At 43.4% G+C, this 19,700-nt stretch overlaps 1 protein-coding gene across 6 annotated transcripts in view; it reads right to left on the minus strand.

Moving 5' to 3' along the window:
* Window positions 1-19,700, minus strand: part of Carmil1 (capping protein regulator and myosin 1 linker 1) — a 263,753-nt gene continuing 244,053 nt past the window's right edge. For 2 of the 6 annotated variants that reach the window (XM_021180629.2, XM_029468353.1), the window contains 5 exons: window positions 17,563-17,986; window positions 13,842-13,923; window positions 12,389-12,601; window positions 10,017-10,157; window positions 168-976 (listed from right to left, as the gene is read on the minus strand). In XM_021180629.2, coding sequence (XP_021036288.1) covers window positions 843-976; window positions 10,017-10,157; window positions 12,389-12,601; window positions 13,842-13,923; window positions 17,563-17,986 — 994 coding nt within the window. In that variant the 3' untranslated portion in view covers window positions 168-842. Of the gene's footprint in view, window positions 977-7,108; window positions 7,259-7,588; window positions 7,614-10,016; window positions 10,158-12,388; window positions 12,602-13,841; window positions 13,924-17,562; window positions 17,987-19,700 lie in introns of those variants that run through there. The other 4 variants (XM_021180627.2, XM_029468355.1, XM_029468354.1 and 1 more) reach the window with 4 other exon arrangements.

The following is a 19,700-nucleotide window of genomic DNA, read 5'->3' on the forward strand; positions in this document are numbered from 1 at the left end:
AAATCATTTTATTGGTATAAATATACATATGAATAAAATACTTTCAGCTTGTAATGTAAGTGAATATTTGTGAGATGTTTTATAAAGAGTAGGATTTAGAATTTTTTTACAGGTGCCAAAATTTTCTTTTAAAAACCACACATTAAAAACTAATAAGCAGACAGAAATTAAAGGCCTTCAGAAACATGAGTATTCATAAGACCTCATTCCAATCAAGTATATACATGAATCTGAGCTTCTCACACTGTTCTTAGCTGTGCTTGCCGATGGTCTGCAAATATTACCAACCAAGATTTAAATGTACAATTCTACATGGGGAAGGAAATGTCCCACAAAAGAATGTAAGAACTGTGCCCAAGATCTAATATTTATAATTTATACAAATTATTTATTAGTGTGCTCTGTTAATATAATTACAATGTGCAATTGCATACATCAAGAATAAATTGCTCTATCGAGTCATGTGTGGATCTGACACAAACACACCCTGTAGCACCCCAGGATCTCCCGGATTGTTACTTGGATGTGAGTCCAGTTACTTCATTAATTTCCAAAAACAACTCACCATGCAGGGCAATGTGTAGCTGCCTCAGAGAAATTCAAGTAGGGCCCATTGAATAATTGCTGGCTTTTTGTTGAAGGCATAAGAAACAGTATTTAGAAATCAAATGCCAAGAATGGGGGAAGACCAAAAATTTGAAAAAAAAATATATATATGTATGAGAAAGAAGAAAGGGGAGAAAGAAGAAAGCACCAAGAGAAGAGAGAAGAGGTACTGCCCCTGGCTCCTCTCTGAGGGCTGAGGAGAGCACCCTGCATGGAAAGGCTTGGGGTGGGCACCATTACACAAAAATAAACTCTTTTTCTGCCTCTTCTCCAGAGTCACTGGATTTGCTCCCTTGGTAACCATCTTTGCCCGAGGACCGTTGCTTCTGTTCTTGATACTCCTGGGCCGGGCCCCAGCTTCTCCTTGAGACTGAAATCAGAGGGCAGGGAAGAGGAACAGTTTATTGACAAGGCAATAACAATACCTGGTAAACAGTTGGGCGAGGGGAGGGGCCATGATGGACTGTTTCAGAAACAAACCTGCATTAAGCTTCGACACACTCTAGACAGAAGTTGAGGACAAACCAATGAAGCCACAGGCAAGTGGACACAAGCAAACAGACATGGGCAAGACCAGTCTATGATGGGGTGAACCCCACATAGATGTGGACGTGAACTGGAGGAGGAAATGGTAGGCAAACAGAGGGTGAAGCCATCAGGAGTCACGGAGGCTGCTCTGAGCCAGGTGGCCTCCACAGCCAAGGCTGCCCCTTCACACAGCACAGAGGACAGGGCACACAGAGGCTTGCAGAGGTGCTGGCTACAGAGGGCTGAAGGCTGCTTACTCAGACAGACCTTTCTTCCTGTGCCTCAGACCACCTGTGCTTCACTTCCTACAGATGAAATCTGTGACAAAGCATTAAATAATGCCTGTGACAGATTCAACCCTACAGGTAAAGTACTCACTCCTATTGGCTGTTTCTGACTGCTATCAGGTACTAGTTAATCTGGAGGGTTCACACAGCAGTGGGGGCTGAGCTTGGTTGGATCTGGGCTGTTGGTATATATTTAGAACTTTCTGCTTCATGTCTTCCCAATTCCACAGATAGGTTTTGTCTATTTTTCTTTTTAAAGTCCATGCTCATTCTACCTACATCCTGGTTTCTGTCATTATACCTGGAAAATAATTGGTTCAGAGGCTAAACTCCAGTGATATTTAATAAATATTACTCCCATGTCTATTGCAGAGACGCCACCTTAACTAAAAAATACCAATCCCATGCCACATGGAAAGCTGCTTAAACAAAAAGCATAGCTGCTCTGACATCCAAATCCCAGGAATGCAAGCAGGAATCATCTCCAGTCCTGGGAAAGACACATGGACATGATTCACTCGCTGCTGCTTCTGACTACTTTGATATATACGCTATATTTAAAAATAAAAATCCTCTTGCTAGGGGCCCTGTGGTCTAAGTGATTATCTCAAGCTAGTGTTTCAGGAAGGGAAAATCAAAAGCTATGCATAAATATATCAAGGATCTCTTTCGAATTTAGTTGACATCATCAGATTCTAGCATTTAACAAAACGCATTGTGATTTTCAGTTAATAACATTACATTGAAATTATCCAAAATCTTGAGGGTGGGGGCAAACAACTTTTCCATCCCATTATAAAAACAAGCAGTTTAATTATTTTAAAGATTTGATGTGTATGTGTGTGTGCACACACGCAGGTACCCCTAAAGACTAGATTTATTGTGAGCCACCTGATACAGATGCTGGGAACCAAACTCCTGACCTCTACAACACTGAACATACTGAACCATTTCTCCAGTCCCTTAGAATTGTGTCTTCTTTTTGACAGTAGCTTTCGGCAAGTTTTCAGAGAGGGCTGAGATATAAGAAACAAATAGTTGTTTTTAAATGCTTTTATTGGAAGAAAAAAAAATCTCAATGTATTTTGGGTGATTGGTCCTTTGGAAGCTATTGATAAGCCAGGTTTGGAAGGAAAAAAAAAATGTCTCTAAATATTTTGCCCTTCATCAGAAAAGCACTTGGATGTTCGCATCCACAGAGTCCTTTCAGCTTTCAGCCTAGGTGTGTGCTGGGAGCAGTGAAGAAATAAAATTATCCTAAGCACACTTGGCAAGAAATCTAACCTCAAAAGTAGAGGGGACTTGAGCTATCTCGGAGTACTGCGTTCTAATTTAATCCAAACCTTGTTCTTCTATGACAGAGAAATGGGAAGAAGTGTCTAACACTCCCGTGAGAGATTCAAGGAAAACTAACCAGGGCATGAGGAGCTCATCTGTCTTCAGAGAAAACTCCCCTGCCTAGGTTAAGATAACCAACCTTCCGATCCTTAGCAATACTTTTTAACTTCTTGGAAACACAGTCCAAAAACCCATCTTACATGGAATGACACAAAAATACTTTCTAAGTATGAAGACATTCAGGATCCAAAAATTTATGCCAGGTAAACCCAGATCAGGCCACAGCAGCCAGCATGAAGGGAATCTAGAGGGATACATGATGGCAAGTTTCCTGGAAAAGGCAGCCTGACTTTTCCCAGGAACTGACCTGCTAAGTGGATACTGGGCTTCTGTGTCCTTCAGGTAAGGTTAGGGAGGTGGCGGGGGGGCCACAAAATATGGCAGTGGGGAGGAGAAGAGAGCAAACATCACCAAGTTAACCCTTTCCTTTCTGGTTGCTAACACAGAGTCATACTTAGCCATAACAGTAAAAACCACATGGAGACTAAGAGGAAAAATAAGAGTTTTAAGAAGGCTATTCACTTAACTAGATAGGGACACTGCAAACACATCCTAGAACAGAGGTGGAGCACGATAGTAGAGCCTGCGTGAGGCCTTGGGTTTGATACTTAGGACCAATGTGTGGGGGGGTTCATCCTAAATACACCCACCTTCATTGATTAAATTGTGATTGCATGGGAAAAGGACCCTAGTAGCATCTGGCATGTCCTTCATATTAGATGCAGGCAGGAAGAACCAAATGCAGAAATTGAAGAACTAAGCTCAGCACTCTACTGGTCTTCTAACCTAGTCAATCCCGATCCCTGGCACAAACAACTTTGCAGAAGGTATGTTCTTTGTTGAGTCAATTTCCAGCCCTTAGGGAAAACATCTATTTCATTGCATGCCATTATGATGCCAAATGCAGTAAAGTAAAGAATGCTAGGGTGTCCTGATGTGTGAGTCTAGCTATACTTGTATATATTATCATCCCATGTACTATTGATGGGTAAAAGATACTCAAGAATATGGACCAAATGGTAACTTATTAAGTGGAAATACTGCCTAGCATATTCAAATCTTGTCTGAGGTGGAAATAAATGTGGGGAACCTCAAGCATAAGGTCTTCTTGAAGCTGACTCAACTTTGCATATGTATATATGCAAAATTTAAGCTTCTAAAATATGCATACAGACTTGGAGTTAGAGATTCACATGCAAGCTTGGAAATGATTTCTCCATCATAAACTCCAGGGAGATAATATCTTCTAGGATAAAACAGGGCATTTCTTTAAAATAATACTCTGTAGGTGGCCCTGCTTTTTTATTTTATTTTATTTTTTAAAGATTTATTTATTTATTTATCTTAGGTATATGAGTACACCGTTGCTCTCTTCAGACCAGAAGAGGGCATCAGATCCCATTACGGATGGTTGTGATTGTGAGCCACCATGTGGTTGCTGGGAATTGAACTCAGGACCTCTGGAAGAACAGTTTGTGCTCTTAACTGCTGAGCCATCTCTCCAATCCCGGCCCTGCTTTTAAAAGTCTTTCTAGCAATATTTGGAAAAAATCCCAAACAACTGCTGACTTTTTCCTGAAAATGTGTTAATTGTTTTGAGATGGAGTTTTATGTTATTCTTAACTCTCTGTGTAGCTAAAAATGACCTTGAACTCTAGACCCTCTTGCCTCTACCTCCCAAGTACTGGGATCGTAGGTTTACACCACTATAGCTCTCTGTAGGTCTGCACCACTATAGTTATTTGCTCTTGAAGAACTCTTACAGGGGGCATGGGAAGTAGAACCTGGATCTGGGTCCAGGGAAAGAAAGTCGAGCCAAGCACTAGCTCACAGACTGTGAGACCAGGCAAGAGTCTGTGGCTGCAGGCTGGATTATGGAAGCGGCAAAGAATATAGAAAGGGACTCCCAGAATTGGGTTGTGACACAAACATAGCCAAACAATAGCGGGGCTATTTTCTTCAAGAAAATAGGATAATTGCTAACAAAAATATCACATCTTATCACCAGAGAGGAAAGGACATGAGATCAGTATCAAAATAGCCCCACGATTAAACCACATCAACTGTGACTAAATATGCAGCATGCTTGGAGAACAATAGCTTCCCTTTGTTTCATGAACACAGGGCTTGGGGAAAGCACGTTTAGTGCCAACGGGATTGCTCTTAAAAGACTTGAGAGTCCAACCCATGATTCTGTCAGTTGCTCTGCTAAATGCATTAAAAACAGACTAACCAAGAATGACTGAAAAAGCAGAGACTATGGCATTCTCAAAGGTGGAGAATAGGCACTAACAAAACAACACAATAGACACAAATCACTTTAATTGAAGTACCTGTGAAATTTTGGGGGTTCCCTATTTCAAGGCAGAAAAGTTAATACAAGATGGTCCCATTTAATCCTACCAAAATTTGACCCAACCCATAACAAGGAGAATGGTAAAGAAACTACTGAGGTCATGGGAAAGTCAGACATGGGCGCAGGGCTTCTTCTCACAGCTTTCCTAGGAGTGGGTTCATCTCTGTAACTATCTCCTTTCTTTCTCTGTTTTATTGGCCGATAGATGTGGTCCCAGGGGTGGTTTCCTGTGTGCCATGTGAGTGCTTTCAGTGGTTCTTGTTTTTGTACTAAGGGTGCCTTGTTAATAAGAGATGTAAGTGGATCTAACATGTAGATTTCCAGAATCTAGAAACATTCATGTGACCTCAACTGTACTTCATAAAAGACTAGAGATTTTTGTCTTATGAAGTCTCAAAAAATAACGCCTTCATTCTTTACAAATGTAGCTATCCACTGATGTTACTTTCTTATGATTGAGATTAAGAGATTTTTTTTTTTTTTTTTTGCTAACATCAGACTACATTTTGTATAAAGCAAAGTATTACCCCAGTTCTGTGATACAAATACATCTACTACACAGGGAATCACAGTGGAAAGTAAAGTCTAGGTATGGAATGTAGCTGAGCCATATAGAGCCCATTATGCAGGTGCAAAGTCCTACATTCTATCCTTAGCACAACACCCAACCACCATGTTCATTACAAGTAAGGGACCCATTAAACTGACTTTCTACAGAACAGGTGCTTCTTGGCTCAGCGAGAATGAATGCTCTACCTTTCCATGACTTATTCTTCTTGCTTTGTGCTGTAGGCTCTCTCTTAATTCTACCCTGTTATTCAGCTATAATACCGGAGCCAGGAAAGGGCCACAGGGTCTTCTCATAGCAATGGTTTGTAAGCCAGGCTCTGGATGTTCTTGCTGATGGTGAGTCAGTAGGGAATTTGTGAGTCTTGCATCTGCCCCCAGGCATACTCTCTAAACATAAGCTTTCTCTATCCTAAGTCATGCTCACCAACTTGATTTCAGAATGCTTAGAGAAAATGGTGTTCATTACATTGGAATGCTGGGCCTCATGTCCGACCACAGGCATCTAAAGGCTCTCACATGGTAACCTCTGATAAAGTGTTATAGGAAGAAAAGAGCTTCACTCGAAGGGCAGATACCCTTTAAGGAGATCTCACATAGCAAAGTATGTTAGTTATATTCTTCTTCCTCAGTTTGCTACATTGTCATTTACATGACTTTTTGCACTGTGGTCATTGGAATGTTTTTCCCTAAGTCAGTGGCAGTACTGGCTGTAAAATTACCCTCTAGAGGGTAACACCAGTTGTGTCCCCTTTGTGTTTCTCAGCGCAGTAAAAAAGAAAAGTTTACCATAGGGCTTAATGGAAGAGAGAGCAGAAAAGGGGAGTGCTGGCATTTCCAATGAACTGTGTCTTAAGGTGGAAAAGCTAAAATGAATTGGTTGCCTTTTAAGGAGGAAAAGCTAACAGGTAAGAAAAATCATGTGTGTGATCCAAGGTCTGCATTGGACTGGGGCCTTTTTGTTGATCTTTCCTAATAGTATGTGGTAATCCCTTAGACCAATGTTCTATAGGGAGATGTACTCAATTGTTCTATAAATTTCTAGCTTAACTCCAATGAAAACTTAATGAAAAAAAAAAGGAAAGAAGATATATGACCCCAAATATAAAAATTAACATTCATGCTCACTAAAATGTGAATAGACAAATCCCTAAGGTAACTTGAAGCTCCCCATGATCTAGTTTTAGATTTTGATTTCATATTTGCCTCCCCGAGGAGGGACCATCCTGTTGCCGAGTAGAGTGAGGGTCCAGTCCTCTAAAGGACCTGACCCAGCCCCCACCAGCAGCTACTCAATTAAAGCTCGTTTGTTAGCGCCAGTTCATCAGCTTCAGGCCAGCGAGGGATGAAAACCGAAGGCTCTAACCATTTGTTGGCTGTGACTTCCTGTACCCAGGTGCATTCGCTTCCTCTTCTGCAATGGCGAAGTAGAGTTTTGAAGATCTTTTCCCTCTACTGGAAGGCTTCCCACTGTCATGATCTGAATGCCTTTTGAAATAATCTCCTCTTTGCACTACTGAGGAAAAGGGATCCGGTTTACCCTTTATGGTAGCAAATACATCAATGTGTTGACATCCATGTTAAAATGATAAATATTAAACCTTAAATATCAGCTCATCCACCCGAGTTAGGACTCAAAGAATTGAGTGTTGGTCCTGGGCAGATCCACTGTTGTCTACAGAATTCATCAGCCAACATTATGGAAATGTGCACAATGAGGTGAGTTCTGATCCTGCCCCAGAAAGGTAGCAACAAAAATGCTCCCATATTACCATTTTGATTCCAAGGTGGATTAAAAAAAATCACATTTACTATGGAATAATTTGGAAGAATTACAGTCATTTACCTGTTTCAGAAATTAGTTGGGCACGCTAATCCAGAGGGAAGCAGAACAAGGAAAGGAAGTAACCAGCATAAATAACACACAACAGGCAGAGGCAAGAGAACGGCTTCTAGAGAGAAAGGCAGGGCTCATGAGTGGCTGCCATGTCTTCTACCCCACCAATGACCAGCTAGTTCATTGGCTGAAGCCAACGTCTTACCCCTCCGACGTCTGAACACTGTGTGCAGACTTTGTGTATTTTCAGCCTGACGTCAGGACAGAGCACCAAGACTGTCAGTAGTTCCTTCCGGATGCAGACAGGAAATAAACCTCAGGGAGGGCTCTGCAGTCTAATCAACCCCCAGTGGACCAGTGGATGAAGCATCACTAGCACTTGCCATTGCTAGGAAGGAGGGTCTGATTCAAACACCTATCCTAATACTGGAGCTCTTGAAGGGCTGGCTCCCTTGTTTGGATTTCCTCGCTTTTCCACAGCAGCTCTGAGCTTGCTAGTGGTGTCCTATGTTACTTCCATTATCACCAGAGGCTCCAAGACACATTCTTATTCCTGATAGCTTTGATTACCTATCAGGTATATCCAACTTTTTGACACTTGGGAACCATGCAATTGAGTTAAAAACAAAACTCCCCCAAACCACCAACACCCGCGGGAAGCCCAATCGCTTCAAGTAAGCAGCATTTTGTGTCAAGCTGCAGTCTTATCTGCTCTCAGCCAACTCAGCAGCAGGAGACTCTCGGGTTATAGACTGGATGCTCCCAAGCAGGGATTATTTTCCAAAAAATATTCTACTCAGAAATTTATGAAACTCAACTCTCTGGCCCCCCCACCCAATTTTGTGTGAATTCATTGGCACTTCAATGGTCTTTAATAAGATGAATGTTCCCACACATCATGACCCCTTCCCCCATTTCTCCCCACTAAAATCCTCTCAGGCATTTTCAAAGCTTTCTTAAAAGCTAAGGAGTGAAGACAGAAACTGCAGAATGGAAAGACAAGAAGAGTGCCAATGGGGAGGCACTGAGTGGAAGACCTAACTGTGAGAGACTTTTAAGGGCTGAGGTTGCTTTGAATGTTAGTAAGGCTCTTCTCTGTATACCCCTTCTACAGCTCTGGCTGTGATAGCAAGTACAGCATCTATGCCCTCGTTGTGAAATGAGAATCAATACCAGCTCCCTCTTTAGCTTCTTTGACAAAAGTAGTTTATCAGCTTCTGTCCAATCCCTACCTTCATTTGTCTCTAAACAGTAGGAGAGAGATTTCTACCTATCAAATAATTTGCAGAATGGAGACAGAAGAGCAAACAATGTTATTTACTTTCTTATTAGATTTCCTAAGTCACAAGAATAATAGGCAACTGTGCCTTCCATTAACTCTGCCTAAGACTATTACCAAGAAAAGAAAACGAGCTACTAGAGCCAGCAAGATGACAGAATCGTAAAGTACCAAAATAAATATAAAGTTAACAATGCAGCCCAAACCACAGCAAGGATCTGGACATGGGGATTAACTGCTTTTTTTATAGTGCATATCTGCTTTAGAGATAGCATTGTAAGATACTTTACCCAAATGCCTACTGTGCATTGGAAATACTAAAGAAAGGCCAGGCAAGGTGACTCACTCCTGTAATCCTAGCACTTGAGAGGCTAAGACAAGAGACTCACTATGAATTTGACTGCAGCCAGTCTGAGTTACAGAGTAATTTTCAGGCCAGCCACTACATGATGAGACCTCTGCCTCAAAAAACAAACAACAAAAATACATAAAATAAAAACTAAAGAAATAAAATAAGTAGGAGAAATGAAACATCATACATATTACAGTGATCTCAGTCTATTTTGGGGGGTATAGGGGCCAGCAAGCAAATTATAGGAAAATGCCATTTCCACCTCAGTGAACTAGAGGGAGCACACTGGTACAGTGATACTCTGGGAGTGTCTGTCTGCAAAGGGGCCACACTTCTGAGAGGTAGAACATTCACTTTTGACCCAGAGAGTCCAGTGAGCCTCACTGTCCCACAAGGCAGATGGCATACTTCTGAGCCATGGCAAAGTTAATGCACTTCAGGTGCCCTTCAACTGTGACGATGGTGACATACTTCCTAGCTAGGGGGTGCTTCCCTTGGAAATAATGGGACCTAGAAACTTAGTCATGAGTCTTAGCATGCTGCGAGCCAGATGAGAACTTTCTAGCCATTACTCCTGTAGAGAAGGTAGGTCTCTGGCTAGGTGGCTTGGCTATTCTGTTCATTCTTCATGAAGCCCTAATGTCAGACATAATGACAACTCATGTGCCCTCACTGGTCCCCATATTTAAATCCAAGGGATGCTGACTTGAACTCCAAGATACCGCTTAAGTCTGGGACTAAGTATTTCCTTTTGAAATGACACTCTTTGGGGAGAATAAATCCAAAGGAAAAAAAAATGTTCTTACCTTCCTGGGAGAAGCTCCTAGGACTGGACTGTGAGCTGTTCTGGCCATCACGCTCCTTGTCCGAGGAGACTTTTTTGAGGATGGGTGGAAGGAGGGCAACTTTAGGGGAACTAGGACCAGATGGAGAGTCTGGGGTGTCTTCTACAGGAGTACAAAGACACAAAACAAACTGTTCTACAACTTGTATTCTAACACACATGTACATACATACACATATGTACATGTTTCTGCAGACATGGAATCCAGTACTTTAAGAGTAATTTGAAATCATGGACTTTTGGACCCATCAAGGACTTTGGTTTCTGGCCCTAACAAGAAGACTAAATGATCTCCTGGGCTAAAAGGGCATGCAGACAGCCAGGATTAGAATTCTCCATTCTTATTTGAAAGCTGGCATCACTTCACCATATAGGCCAGGTAAATCCTAACATACACATGACTCATAAAAAAAAAAGAAAACTTCTGTATTTCTGCTAAGCGAAGTAATTAGCATTCACGAACAGTAAAGAAAAAGCAGTGACAATGAGAAAAAGCTGAAATACATACAGATCTGAATCTATGCTGCAAATATTCAATGAGCTAACATCTGACAAGGAGACTCTAAGTGAACCATAGGTTCCTTCTGCCTCAGACACAGTGTTGTTGATTGTCTTAAAACATGCACTGTATGTGACACAATGCCCTTACCAATTTTCAGAACTAGTAAGTCACAACACACATGTACATACAGACACATCTGTATGTTTCTGCAGACATGAAATCCAGTGCTTAAGGAGTAATCTGAAATCATGGACTTTTGGACCCATCAAGGGACTTTGGTTCCTGGACCTTCAAGGAGACTGAATGATCTCCTGGGCTAAGGAGGTGTAAAAACAGCCAAGATTGGAATTTTAGATCTTATCTGAAAGGACTTAGGGACTATCTATGCTCTTTCCCTGCTCCATTAGCACGAGGGATTCTCAAGCCAGTGTGTCCACCTACACGTGTGTGGAAGACAGCCTACAGGCAGACTCTCTTCGGCCTCACATTCTCACTTCTCGTCTCAGAAGTAAAGTTATGACAAGACCCAGTGACCCTATAATCCCTCGGAATCATCAGAAGGAGACAGACTTGAAACACCACTGACTTCTCAAGCCCTTTAAAGCACCTATGAATTCCTGAGCACAGCTCCTGGTGTGCCATGAGCTACCAGATAACTGGCACAGCTGAAAGGAAAGTTTACAACAGTAAGAATAATAGCTAGCTTTACTTTTGGCATCGGCAACTAGGAACTGAGATTCTCCAGGAATTAGGTTAGATGCTATGGGTTGTTCCCTTACTTCAACAAGAAACACATGTAGCCCCTAAAACCACCAAGCCTTCTGTTGGCAAGTTCCTGCTTTTCAGGAACTTAGTCTGTTTGTGACTCGCCTCATCCTACAGACCAGGCTGGCCTAGGACTTACTATGCAGCCCAGGCTAACTTCAAACTCAGCAATTCTCCTGCCTCAGCTTCTCAATTGGAGGATGCAGATGAAGATAATGACAATTTGATGAAGATAGCAAAGGCCTGGCTACATCTCTACCTGTTTCCTAACTTTTCTGGGGAAATTATAGAGAAGAGGAGGAGAGCAGATGTGTAGCTCATCATATGTCAGCACATTACTGATTCAACTTTTGATGGTTTGAATTTTTTTACAATATTTTTAAAGAAGGCCTGATATAGAACTTTTTTTGCATAAGAGAATGAGGCAGAACTCAACCCCTTCCTAGTACTTAACATTTCTGTAAGACTTTCTACATCAGCAAACACCTTTGTAACTGGCCGGAGGAGTCTCTTGCATAGAATGTCTTTTGGACAGCCTTAGCTGTACCTAGCACACATTCACATCAGCAATGCATCTGCAGAACATTTGCACCATTGGAGGAAATCTTATTTTCAAAACAGGCCCACAGTTTGCCAAAATCTGTCCTAAACTCTGATATGTCAGCAGATCTGCTGTACAGCTACTCACTGGCTGATCTCACTGGCAGCCTTTGTCTTTAATTGGCCTCTGCATTGTCTGAATACCCGGGGGTGGAGGGGTGGGGTGGGGGTGGGGGAGATGATTTCAGAAGTGAACCTCTGCTGACCCAGCACACCCAGGGTGGTTTTCCTCACATCAGGAGAGTTTTGGGTCCTACCCCTCATATATGGCGGGCCTTGGTGATGAATCTGTTAGTCCTCACCAGGTCCCAGGTCCTTTAGGTTTCATGTTTCCCAGTTCTAGCTTCCTATTCTCCACCCATTTCCCCCATCCAAGGAGTCTATCCTATTTCACCTACTCTTGTGGCCCACCCTTGGTTACAGCCAGGCCACATCCAGTCTGACTCCCAGACTACTGATGTCCTTACCAGGTCGGGAGGCAGTTCTTGGCTTCTGAGGGATAGAAGGCCGGGCTGAAGGGCTGGGCTTAGGGGACTGAAGGAGGGGCTTTGGGCTGGTGGGCATGCTGGAGGAGCTCCGGGACCTGCAGCCCCCATCCACTCTGGGTTCAGCTTTGGCATTCTTTTCTGGTGTTCCCAAACCAAAGCGGGCCTCTGGAAGACCTGGTTGCAGTTTAGGCACTAAAATGAGAAGTGGGCCAAAGCACATTTTAAACATCAAAAGTCACAGAAACCAATCCTTTGAATACAGCTCTGGATAGACCATGGTTACCATCTCTCACCATAGATCTTCAGAACAAAAGCATCCATAGCATTTTAGAGTCAAATGCTAGTGAAAGGCTGATTTTCTTCACGGAAACGTGATGACTTGATAGCACATCTGAAAAGGGTCTCGCTGGTCCAGAGACCAGAGCTGGGGGAAAGGACTCTTACAAATGGCCTAAGTCTTCCTTCCTGTTTGTGGAGTCTGCTGGGCTTACTGACACTCTGGGACCACCCACTTCAATTTCTCTGTGAAGTGCTTGCTTTGCTAAATAAACGGCTGCAGTAGTTGGTGTCTCTCCACTGAATTCTTTCCTTCTAGAGGACAAGAGCTGAGAGATGCTTGCAGTAAGATGTCATTTTTTAAAATGACATTTGCAAGTAAAAATAATTTCTTCAGAAGTTTGAAGCCTTTTGGGTCTTTCTGAGAGCTGACAGGCGGGACAGGCACACCAACAGGAAATGCCTTGGTTCTGGGCAGTGATCAACCCATTACGGATCTGGCTACAAGTTGAAGGAAGAAGGCTGTGCTGAGGGCTATGCCCTGATCGCAGGCTTAACGAAAAAAGCAGTTCCTGAAATGTCATCCCATCTGTCCCTATTGATACTACAGTTGCTGTCTGCAGTTAACATGCAGCATTCTAAGAGGACTTACAAATGACCCCTAGTTTCCTTCCAATGTAGCTTCTCTACTACACCTAAAACCTCAGGAAACAGCCTGGGGGATTCTATTCACACCTGAGTTACAGGAGAAGAGTACTCCTCCCAGCAATCAATCAATCAATCAATCAAAGAAAAAACGCCCTCCTTCGATACTTCATAGCTTACTGTTCAAAACATCATACCTAGTTCCTTTACCAGAATGCCCACAATTTAGGAATTTGTCAAAAAGAAAAGGTAGGGATGTGTGTGTGTGTGTGTTAGTTAACCTGAATTTCCTACATCTGAGAAATCAGGAAAAAAAAAGTTCACTAAAATGATGGCTACAGAGACAGGAGTAACACCTCGGGAGGAGTTGGGAGGAGCTGGGATGGGAAGGGACCGGTGTTTTAGGTTAGGGGGGAGAACGCTTTTCCATTTGTATTCTTCCAATTACAGGCGAGTCCCCAAATCAGAAGGTGAGTGGTTTTCCTCAGGGTGCATCAGTACTTCCACTTACCTGTCGCCCCTCCTTCTAAACGCTCTGTGTTGCTCGAGACTGGGCTGGAAGGATCCTGGGAGATGACATCATTGCCGAGCTTCTAAAAATTCAAAATACCCCCCCCCCCAAGAGTACATTTGAAATATAAAGGAAAAGAAACAATATAGCAGATAATGAATAATGACAGATAATGGCTCCTGCACTCAGTCACTACGGAAGGAACTATCATTGAAGACCACGAAGGCTTGCAGCACCCACAAGATCCACATGAGGGGTCACACTCTAGAAAGGTAAAGGATTCCAGGTTTGCAGTCTAAGAAATCTACTTTTTCTGTATGTTTGTGCTTGCTTTTGTATTATTTTGAGATTGGATCCCACTTTGTAGCCTAGGCTACTCTAGAATTCACTATATGTAGTCCAGGCTGGCCTCCAACTCATGATCCTTCTATCTTAGCTTCTCAAATGCTGGAGTTTTAGTCATAAGCTTCTAGGAACTCTAGTTTCAAAAGCAACAGAGATGTCAGAGAGACAGCTCAGCAGGTAAAGGCATTTTCTGCCGAGCTAAAGACCCATGTTAAGGTGGTGGGAAGACTGACTCCTGCAAGTTTGCCTCTAACTTCTCCACATGCACTGTGGCACATACATACCACATACAAACATACACACACGAAATACATAAGATTTAAAAGCAATCAAAGCTTGTCCATCCTTGGTGTACTACGCAGGCTTAAGGGCCTTCCAGTATGCTAGGTCACCCTTGCCACTGATACAGATCCGTAGGACATAGCCTTGCCATCAGGAGAAAAACGCAGACGACAGGGCTCTGCTGCTAGGATGAAACTCAGGCCCTTACACAACACCTAGCTACACCCTCAGCTCCCAGTGGGATTTTTAGGGCCTGCTGGGGAGAGGAGTTTGTGATGGCCTAGGAGGGGCTTAGGCTAGGAGCTGAAACTGGACAAGAAAATGCAGCTTTCTCCCTCATAGTGCAGAAGGCCATGTTAGAGCAAGGGCCTGAAATACAAGAGGTGGAACCAAAAGCCCAGCGTCTGCATAAAATCCAAGAATTCTATAGGTAAGGATGACCTGCGCAATCTCTCATGCAGCAACCCAAAATGTGGTGTGCTGGTTCCTGCCTAGAGTTTCACCAGTGGAAAGGCTAAAACAGGAACCTTGCGGCCAAGTTCAAGGCCAACCTGGGCTACACAGTGAGGTGGGAGTCAGCCTGAGCTACAGTGTGAGATTCTGTCTCAATTAAAAAAAAAAAATTAAAATACAGAAATGAGGTGAGCAGGTAAAGTGGTACGTAGGTCCTCTGACCTGCAGGCTGATGACCATTCCTTAAAAAGCAAGAGGCTGCCACTCACTCCTACATTCAATATAGTATCCATAGTGTAGGAGATTAATTCCCCATGACACATTGGTTTTCATGCTGTTCATTGCTAGGAGGTAGCAGAGGGGTGCAGTGGTTTCTCAGCCCCTGGTTCTGAGCAGATCACAGTACCACTGTGACAAAAAGCATCACTATGAAAAAGTGACCCTGAGAAAAGAGGACCCCATACCAGTCCTCTGTGCAGGTGTTTGGAGGGCAGAGTGTGACAAGCCATGAAGTCCTATCTATGTGGGGTTTCCCATCTCCCCTTTTAAAATGGCAGAGCCAACTGTATCTCAACCATTGATGCTCATGTTATTACCTTTATAAATAACTCAGAACATTTTTAAATAAATAACTCAATGCTTTCAGGAAGCATTCTAACACTGAATTTTGAAAGGCTTTGATTTTTCTGATTGAATAACCATGACTTTTTAAACAAATACTGTTTAAAAGGAACACTAGGTGGCACTATGAGAACATTGACATAAACCTGGACCACAAATGTAACTACAAAACCAGAAGGATTCTGTTACTCTGAGCCAATTCACGCATCAGTCCCAAATACATGGGAAACCACTCTAGACTTCCTGACTTTTCACCAATTAGCTGTTCATCCCAGGACACAGTGATAAATACTTCATTAGGAAAATACAGCATTTGCTGCTATACATTTATAAAATATTTAGGCATCTGGCTCATGGTGGGGTTGAAGTATTTTTCAGCACCCTGCATAGTGAAGGTCAATAGGCACCAGTAGAAGACAGTTATGCAGGCTCTCCCAACTTTGGGCTATAGGAAGGGTCTGAGGGGCGGAGTAAGGGAGGTAGCTGTAGCTGGGAAATTGCTGGGTAGAACTATGGTGAACAGCTGCAAAGCTTATGGGATGCAGAGTTTAATAAACAGCAGATGTGAAGAGATAACACGAGAGCCCTGTCTGCTGTGTAGGCCACCTTTTACTTCCTCCAAGCCAAGGCCTACTCGGGAGAACCGTTTCCTTCCAATGCCCTGAGCACAACACATGCACAATTTCCCTTTCTCTGGGGAACCTTTCCTAGAGCTCAGGACGGTGCCTACAACCTGGGCACTCTATCTTAATAATCACTACAAGGCTACATCCCTTTAAGAAGCTATAGAAGAAAAAAAGACAAAATTCCAAAAAAGAGACTCAAAACAGTAACGCAGCTGGGTGGAGGTTGACGGATGAACTTGTGCAGGTCCTGTGGGCGGGGCTTCATCTCCAGTACCACAACGCTTCAAGGGAGGGAGGTGAACCATCTTTAAGCTGAATTTTGAGGAAACTCAACATTTTTATTTTCCTTTTTCAAAAATTTCCTTTGGTGTGCTGGAGAGAGAACTCAGGTCCTCACACATGCCGGGCCAGCATTTGACCACAACGCTATATGCTCATCCTTGGGACTTAGCAACTTCTACTGGTGTTGCTTCCTCCACAGCAGCAGCAGTGGACTCAGTAATCAATCCGTTCTAACAGGAGACCCTGACTTTTTTCTTTTGAAATTTAAATGGAGAATATGGGAAAGGACTTTGAAGCCTGGAAAGAGCTTAAGCTCTGAACGACATGGGGACGCAGTAGGCCTTTACCGGCTCTGCCTGCCACCTGGTCCTTTTGTCTGTTGGTTCTGCCATCTCTAGCCACCTTCAGCATCTCTGCTCAGATTCGCCAGGGCCAGCCCTATCTGGGGACCAGTACTTGCAGGCTTCTACCAAAAGCACAGGGTAGCCAAAGGTGGGGCATACCTTTAAAGCCCCTTGGTTCTCAAGAGTGTATAGCTCTGAGCTAGGCAATAACCTCAAAGAAGGCACAGGGGCTGAGTCAGGGGGGACCACCAGGGGTTTGGGGCCACCCAGTGCTACACAGAAAATCTGACACCAACCTGAACCACAAAGTGAGTTTGAGGTGAGCCTGTGCTACTGTGTGAGACCCTGTCCCAAAACAACTAACATATTAAACAAAGCCGGGCCTGGGGCAGGGAAGACAAGCCAGGAGTTCGGAATCCGGACTCTGAATTCTTTGGGAATAAATCTTTAGGTGTTACATTTTTAAACATTTTCTTTGTAAGATTTATTTTATGAGTGTTTTACTTGCATGTGTATGTATATGCACCTCCTGTGTATCTGGGGCCCTTAAGAAGAGGGCGTCTGGTCCCCTGGAACTGACGTTACTGATGGTTCTGAACCACCATATGGATGCTAAAAACGGAACCAGGGTCCTCTATAAGAGTAACAAGTGCCCATAACCACAGAGTCATCTCTCGGGCACCCAGAATTTACATTTCCATCTAACCAACAAGCTATTTTTCTGTATCTCTTTCCCCAACGAAGCAAACGTACAAACCCCTTCCTCACCTTCTGCGCACATGCTGCCCTCCGCTCCTGCTTGGCCTTCATCTCGGCTAGCAGCCCACTGCCCATCACTTGCACATAGCGCCGGCCACCCTGCGGGCTGCCCCTGCTGTCATTGCGCTCAGCCCTGCCAGCTTCCTCTGCTGGACCCTCCTCCAGGGGTTCCGGTGTCTTAATCTCTTCTGTGCGGTCTGGAGCACCATTGTGCTCCGCTGCCTTTATCTCCTTCCTGGTGGTATCCACTGGTGGGCTCCGCATTGCCCCTTTTGGGGAGGAGAGCTCTTCCGTCATCAGGACTGTGGGTGGCCGCTCAGATCTGGACCTGGATTTAATCAGGTTGAGGAAGCCACTCCTCCGAGAGTCCCGTTTTTTCTTCTCATCTCCTTCCCCGAGTTCGTGGGCATCTGAGGAGCGCGAGGATGACCTCCTGCAACCACAACCAAGACATAGAAACTGTTGGCTTGGCTATGAATACAAGTTCCATGAGAAACTTACCAATAAACAGCCACATTCTGTAGCATTTAAAAGGTTAAGCCTGGGCTTAGAAACATAAAAACTGAGAATCTTCCTCACACAGCTTCCAAAGAGGAAACAAAACGCACAGACTATGAGCGAATCGAAAGGAGTCAGGCAGGATTGAAGACAGACTTGTGCTTTGTAACAATTGAACACTTAAGGGTGAACTATCTTGGGGTATCTTGGGACATAATTGGGCAACTGCTTTATTTAATTCGAGGCACACTGAAAAGGGCTTCCTTGACCATCAGTAATTATTAGGTAATTGGTGAAATCCAACACTTAGTGCTTAATCCTGGCAAATATTTGGATTGTTGATTTAATGGAATACACTGCTGAAAGAAGCGACAACAACAACAACAACAACAACAATAAAGACTCAAGGCCAGGGAGCTGGTAGAGCACTACCTGTGACTCTAGTATTTATGAGATGGAGTAGGAGGGTCAGGAGTTCAAGATCAGCCTTAACTATATGAAATTCAAGGTTAGTTGGGCTACAGGAGACGCTGTATCTAAAAACAAAACTAGACAGAATAAGCTTAAATTTTGGGATACATTAAAACTTGGGAAGTGGGGAAAAACCAAAACAAACAAACAAACAAACAAAAACCAACCAAACAAAAACCAAACAGAATGAATGCCACAAGGGACCAGCCGCTCAAAGCTGGAGACAGGGCCTCCCCATAGCTCCTCAGAAACTCCATCAATACTGTAAAAAAGGGTAAATGCAAAGGAAGAACAATAAAAAACCCACACCACCCTGGTGAGAATAGGAACATTACTTGGAAGCCCAACGAGCACAAAATAGCTTCATGGATCTGAGCGCCTGAAATAAAAACTAGGGGTCCAGGAGCAGCTAGAGCCTCAGGGGCTGCAGAGAGCAGAGCAGGGTACTTCCGGAAGTGGCCTCAGGGCTGCAGAGGGCAGAGCAGATGACTTCCTGAAGTGGCCTCTGGGGCTGTAGACAGCAGAGCAGGGTACTTCCGGAAGTGGAAGTGAGTGGGAAGCTTGCAGTGGCATGAACAGGACTGGCTGAAAACCAAGATTCACTGAGTGTTATTTCCACTTTTCAAGCCACTAGGTCAACAATGCCCAGCCTATCCCAAACTCATGAACCAGAGAAACAGTGCAACTGAGGGTATGTGACACAGCCAAGCCACAAAACAGAAATATAAGCAAAATGTGACAGAAGTGGGACATTTAAGGTTAAACAGCACAGCACATGTGAATAAGAAACTGGGAGAGAGGAGGAGAGAGTGAATAGATTAACAGAGGAAACAATGGATTGGATAAAAGTATACTGAGGAAACAGAAGAGATTTACAAAAGAAACAATTCAAGACCCAAAGAACCAATGGGCATGATTTGAGAGTCAGACACTTTACGTGATATGTGCCAACAATCTGGAATAGCAAAACTGCACCCCCCCCCCCGGAATACAGCACCATAAAACTTTGGTGTCCAAGAATACAAACATACCAAATGTTTCCAGAGAAGAATACAAACAGACCAAATGTTTCCAGAGAAGAATACAAACAGACCAAATGTTTCCAGAGAAGAATACAAACAGACCAAATGTTCCCAGAGAAGAATACAAACAGACCAAATGTTTCCAGAGAAGAATAC

The sequence above is a fragment of the Mus caroli genome, chromosome 13, assembly GCF_900094665.2.
Source record: "Mus caroli chromosome 13, CAROLI_EIJ_v1.1, whole genome shotgun sequence".
Taxonomy (NCBI): Eukaryota; Metazoa; Chordata; class Mammalia; order Rodentia; family Muridae; genus Mus; species Mus caroli.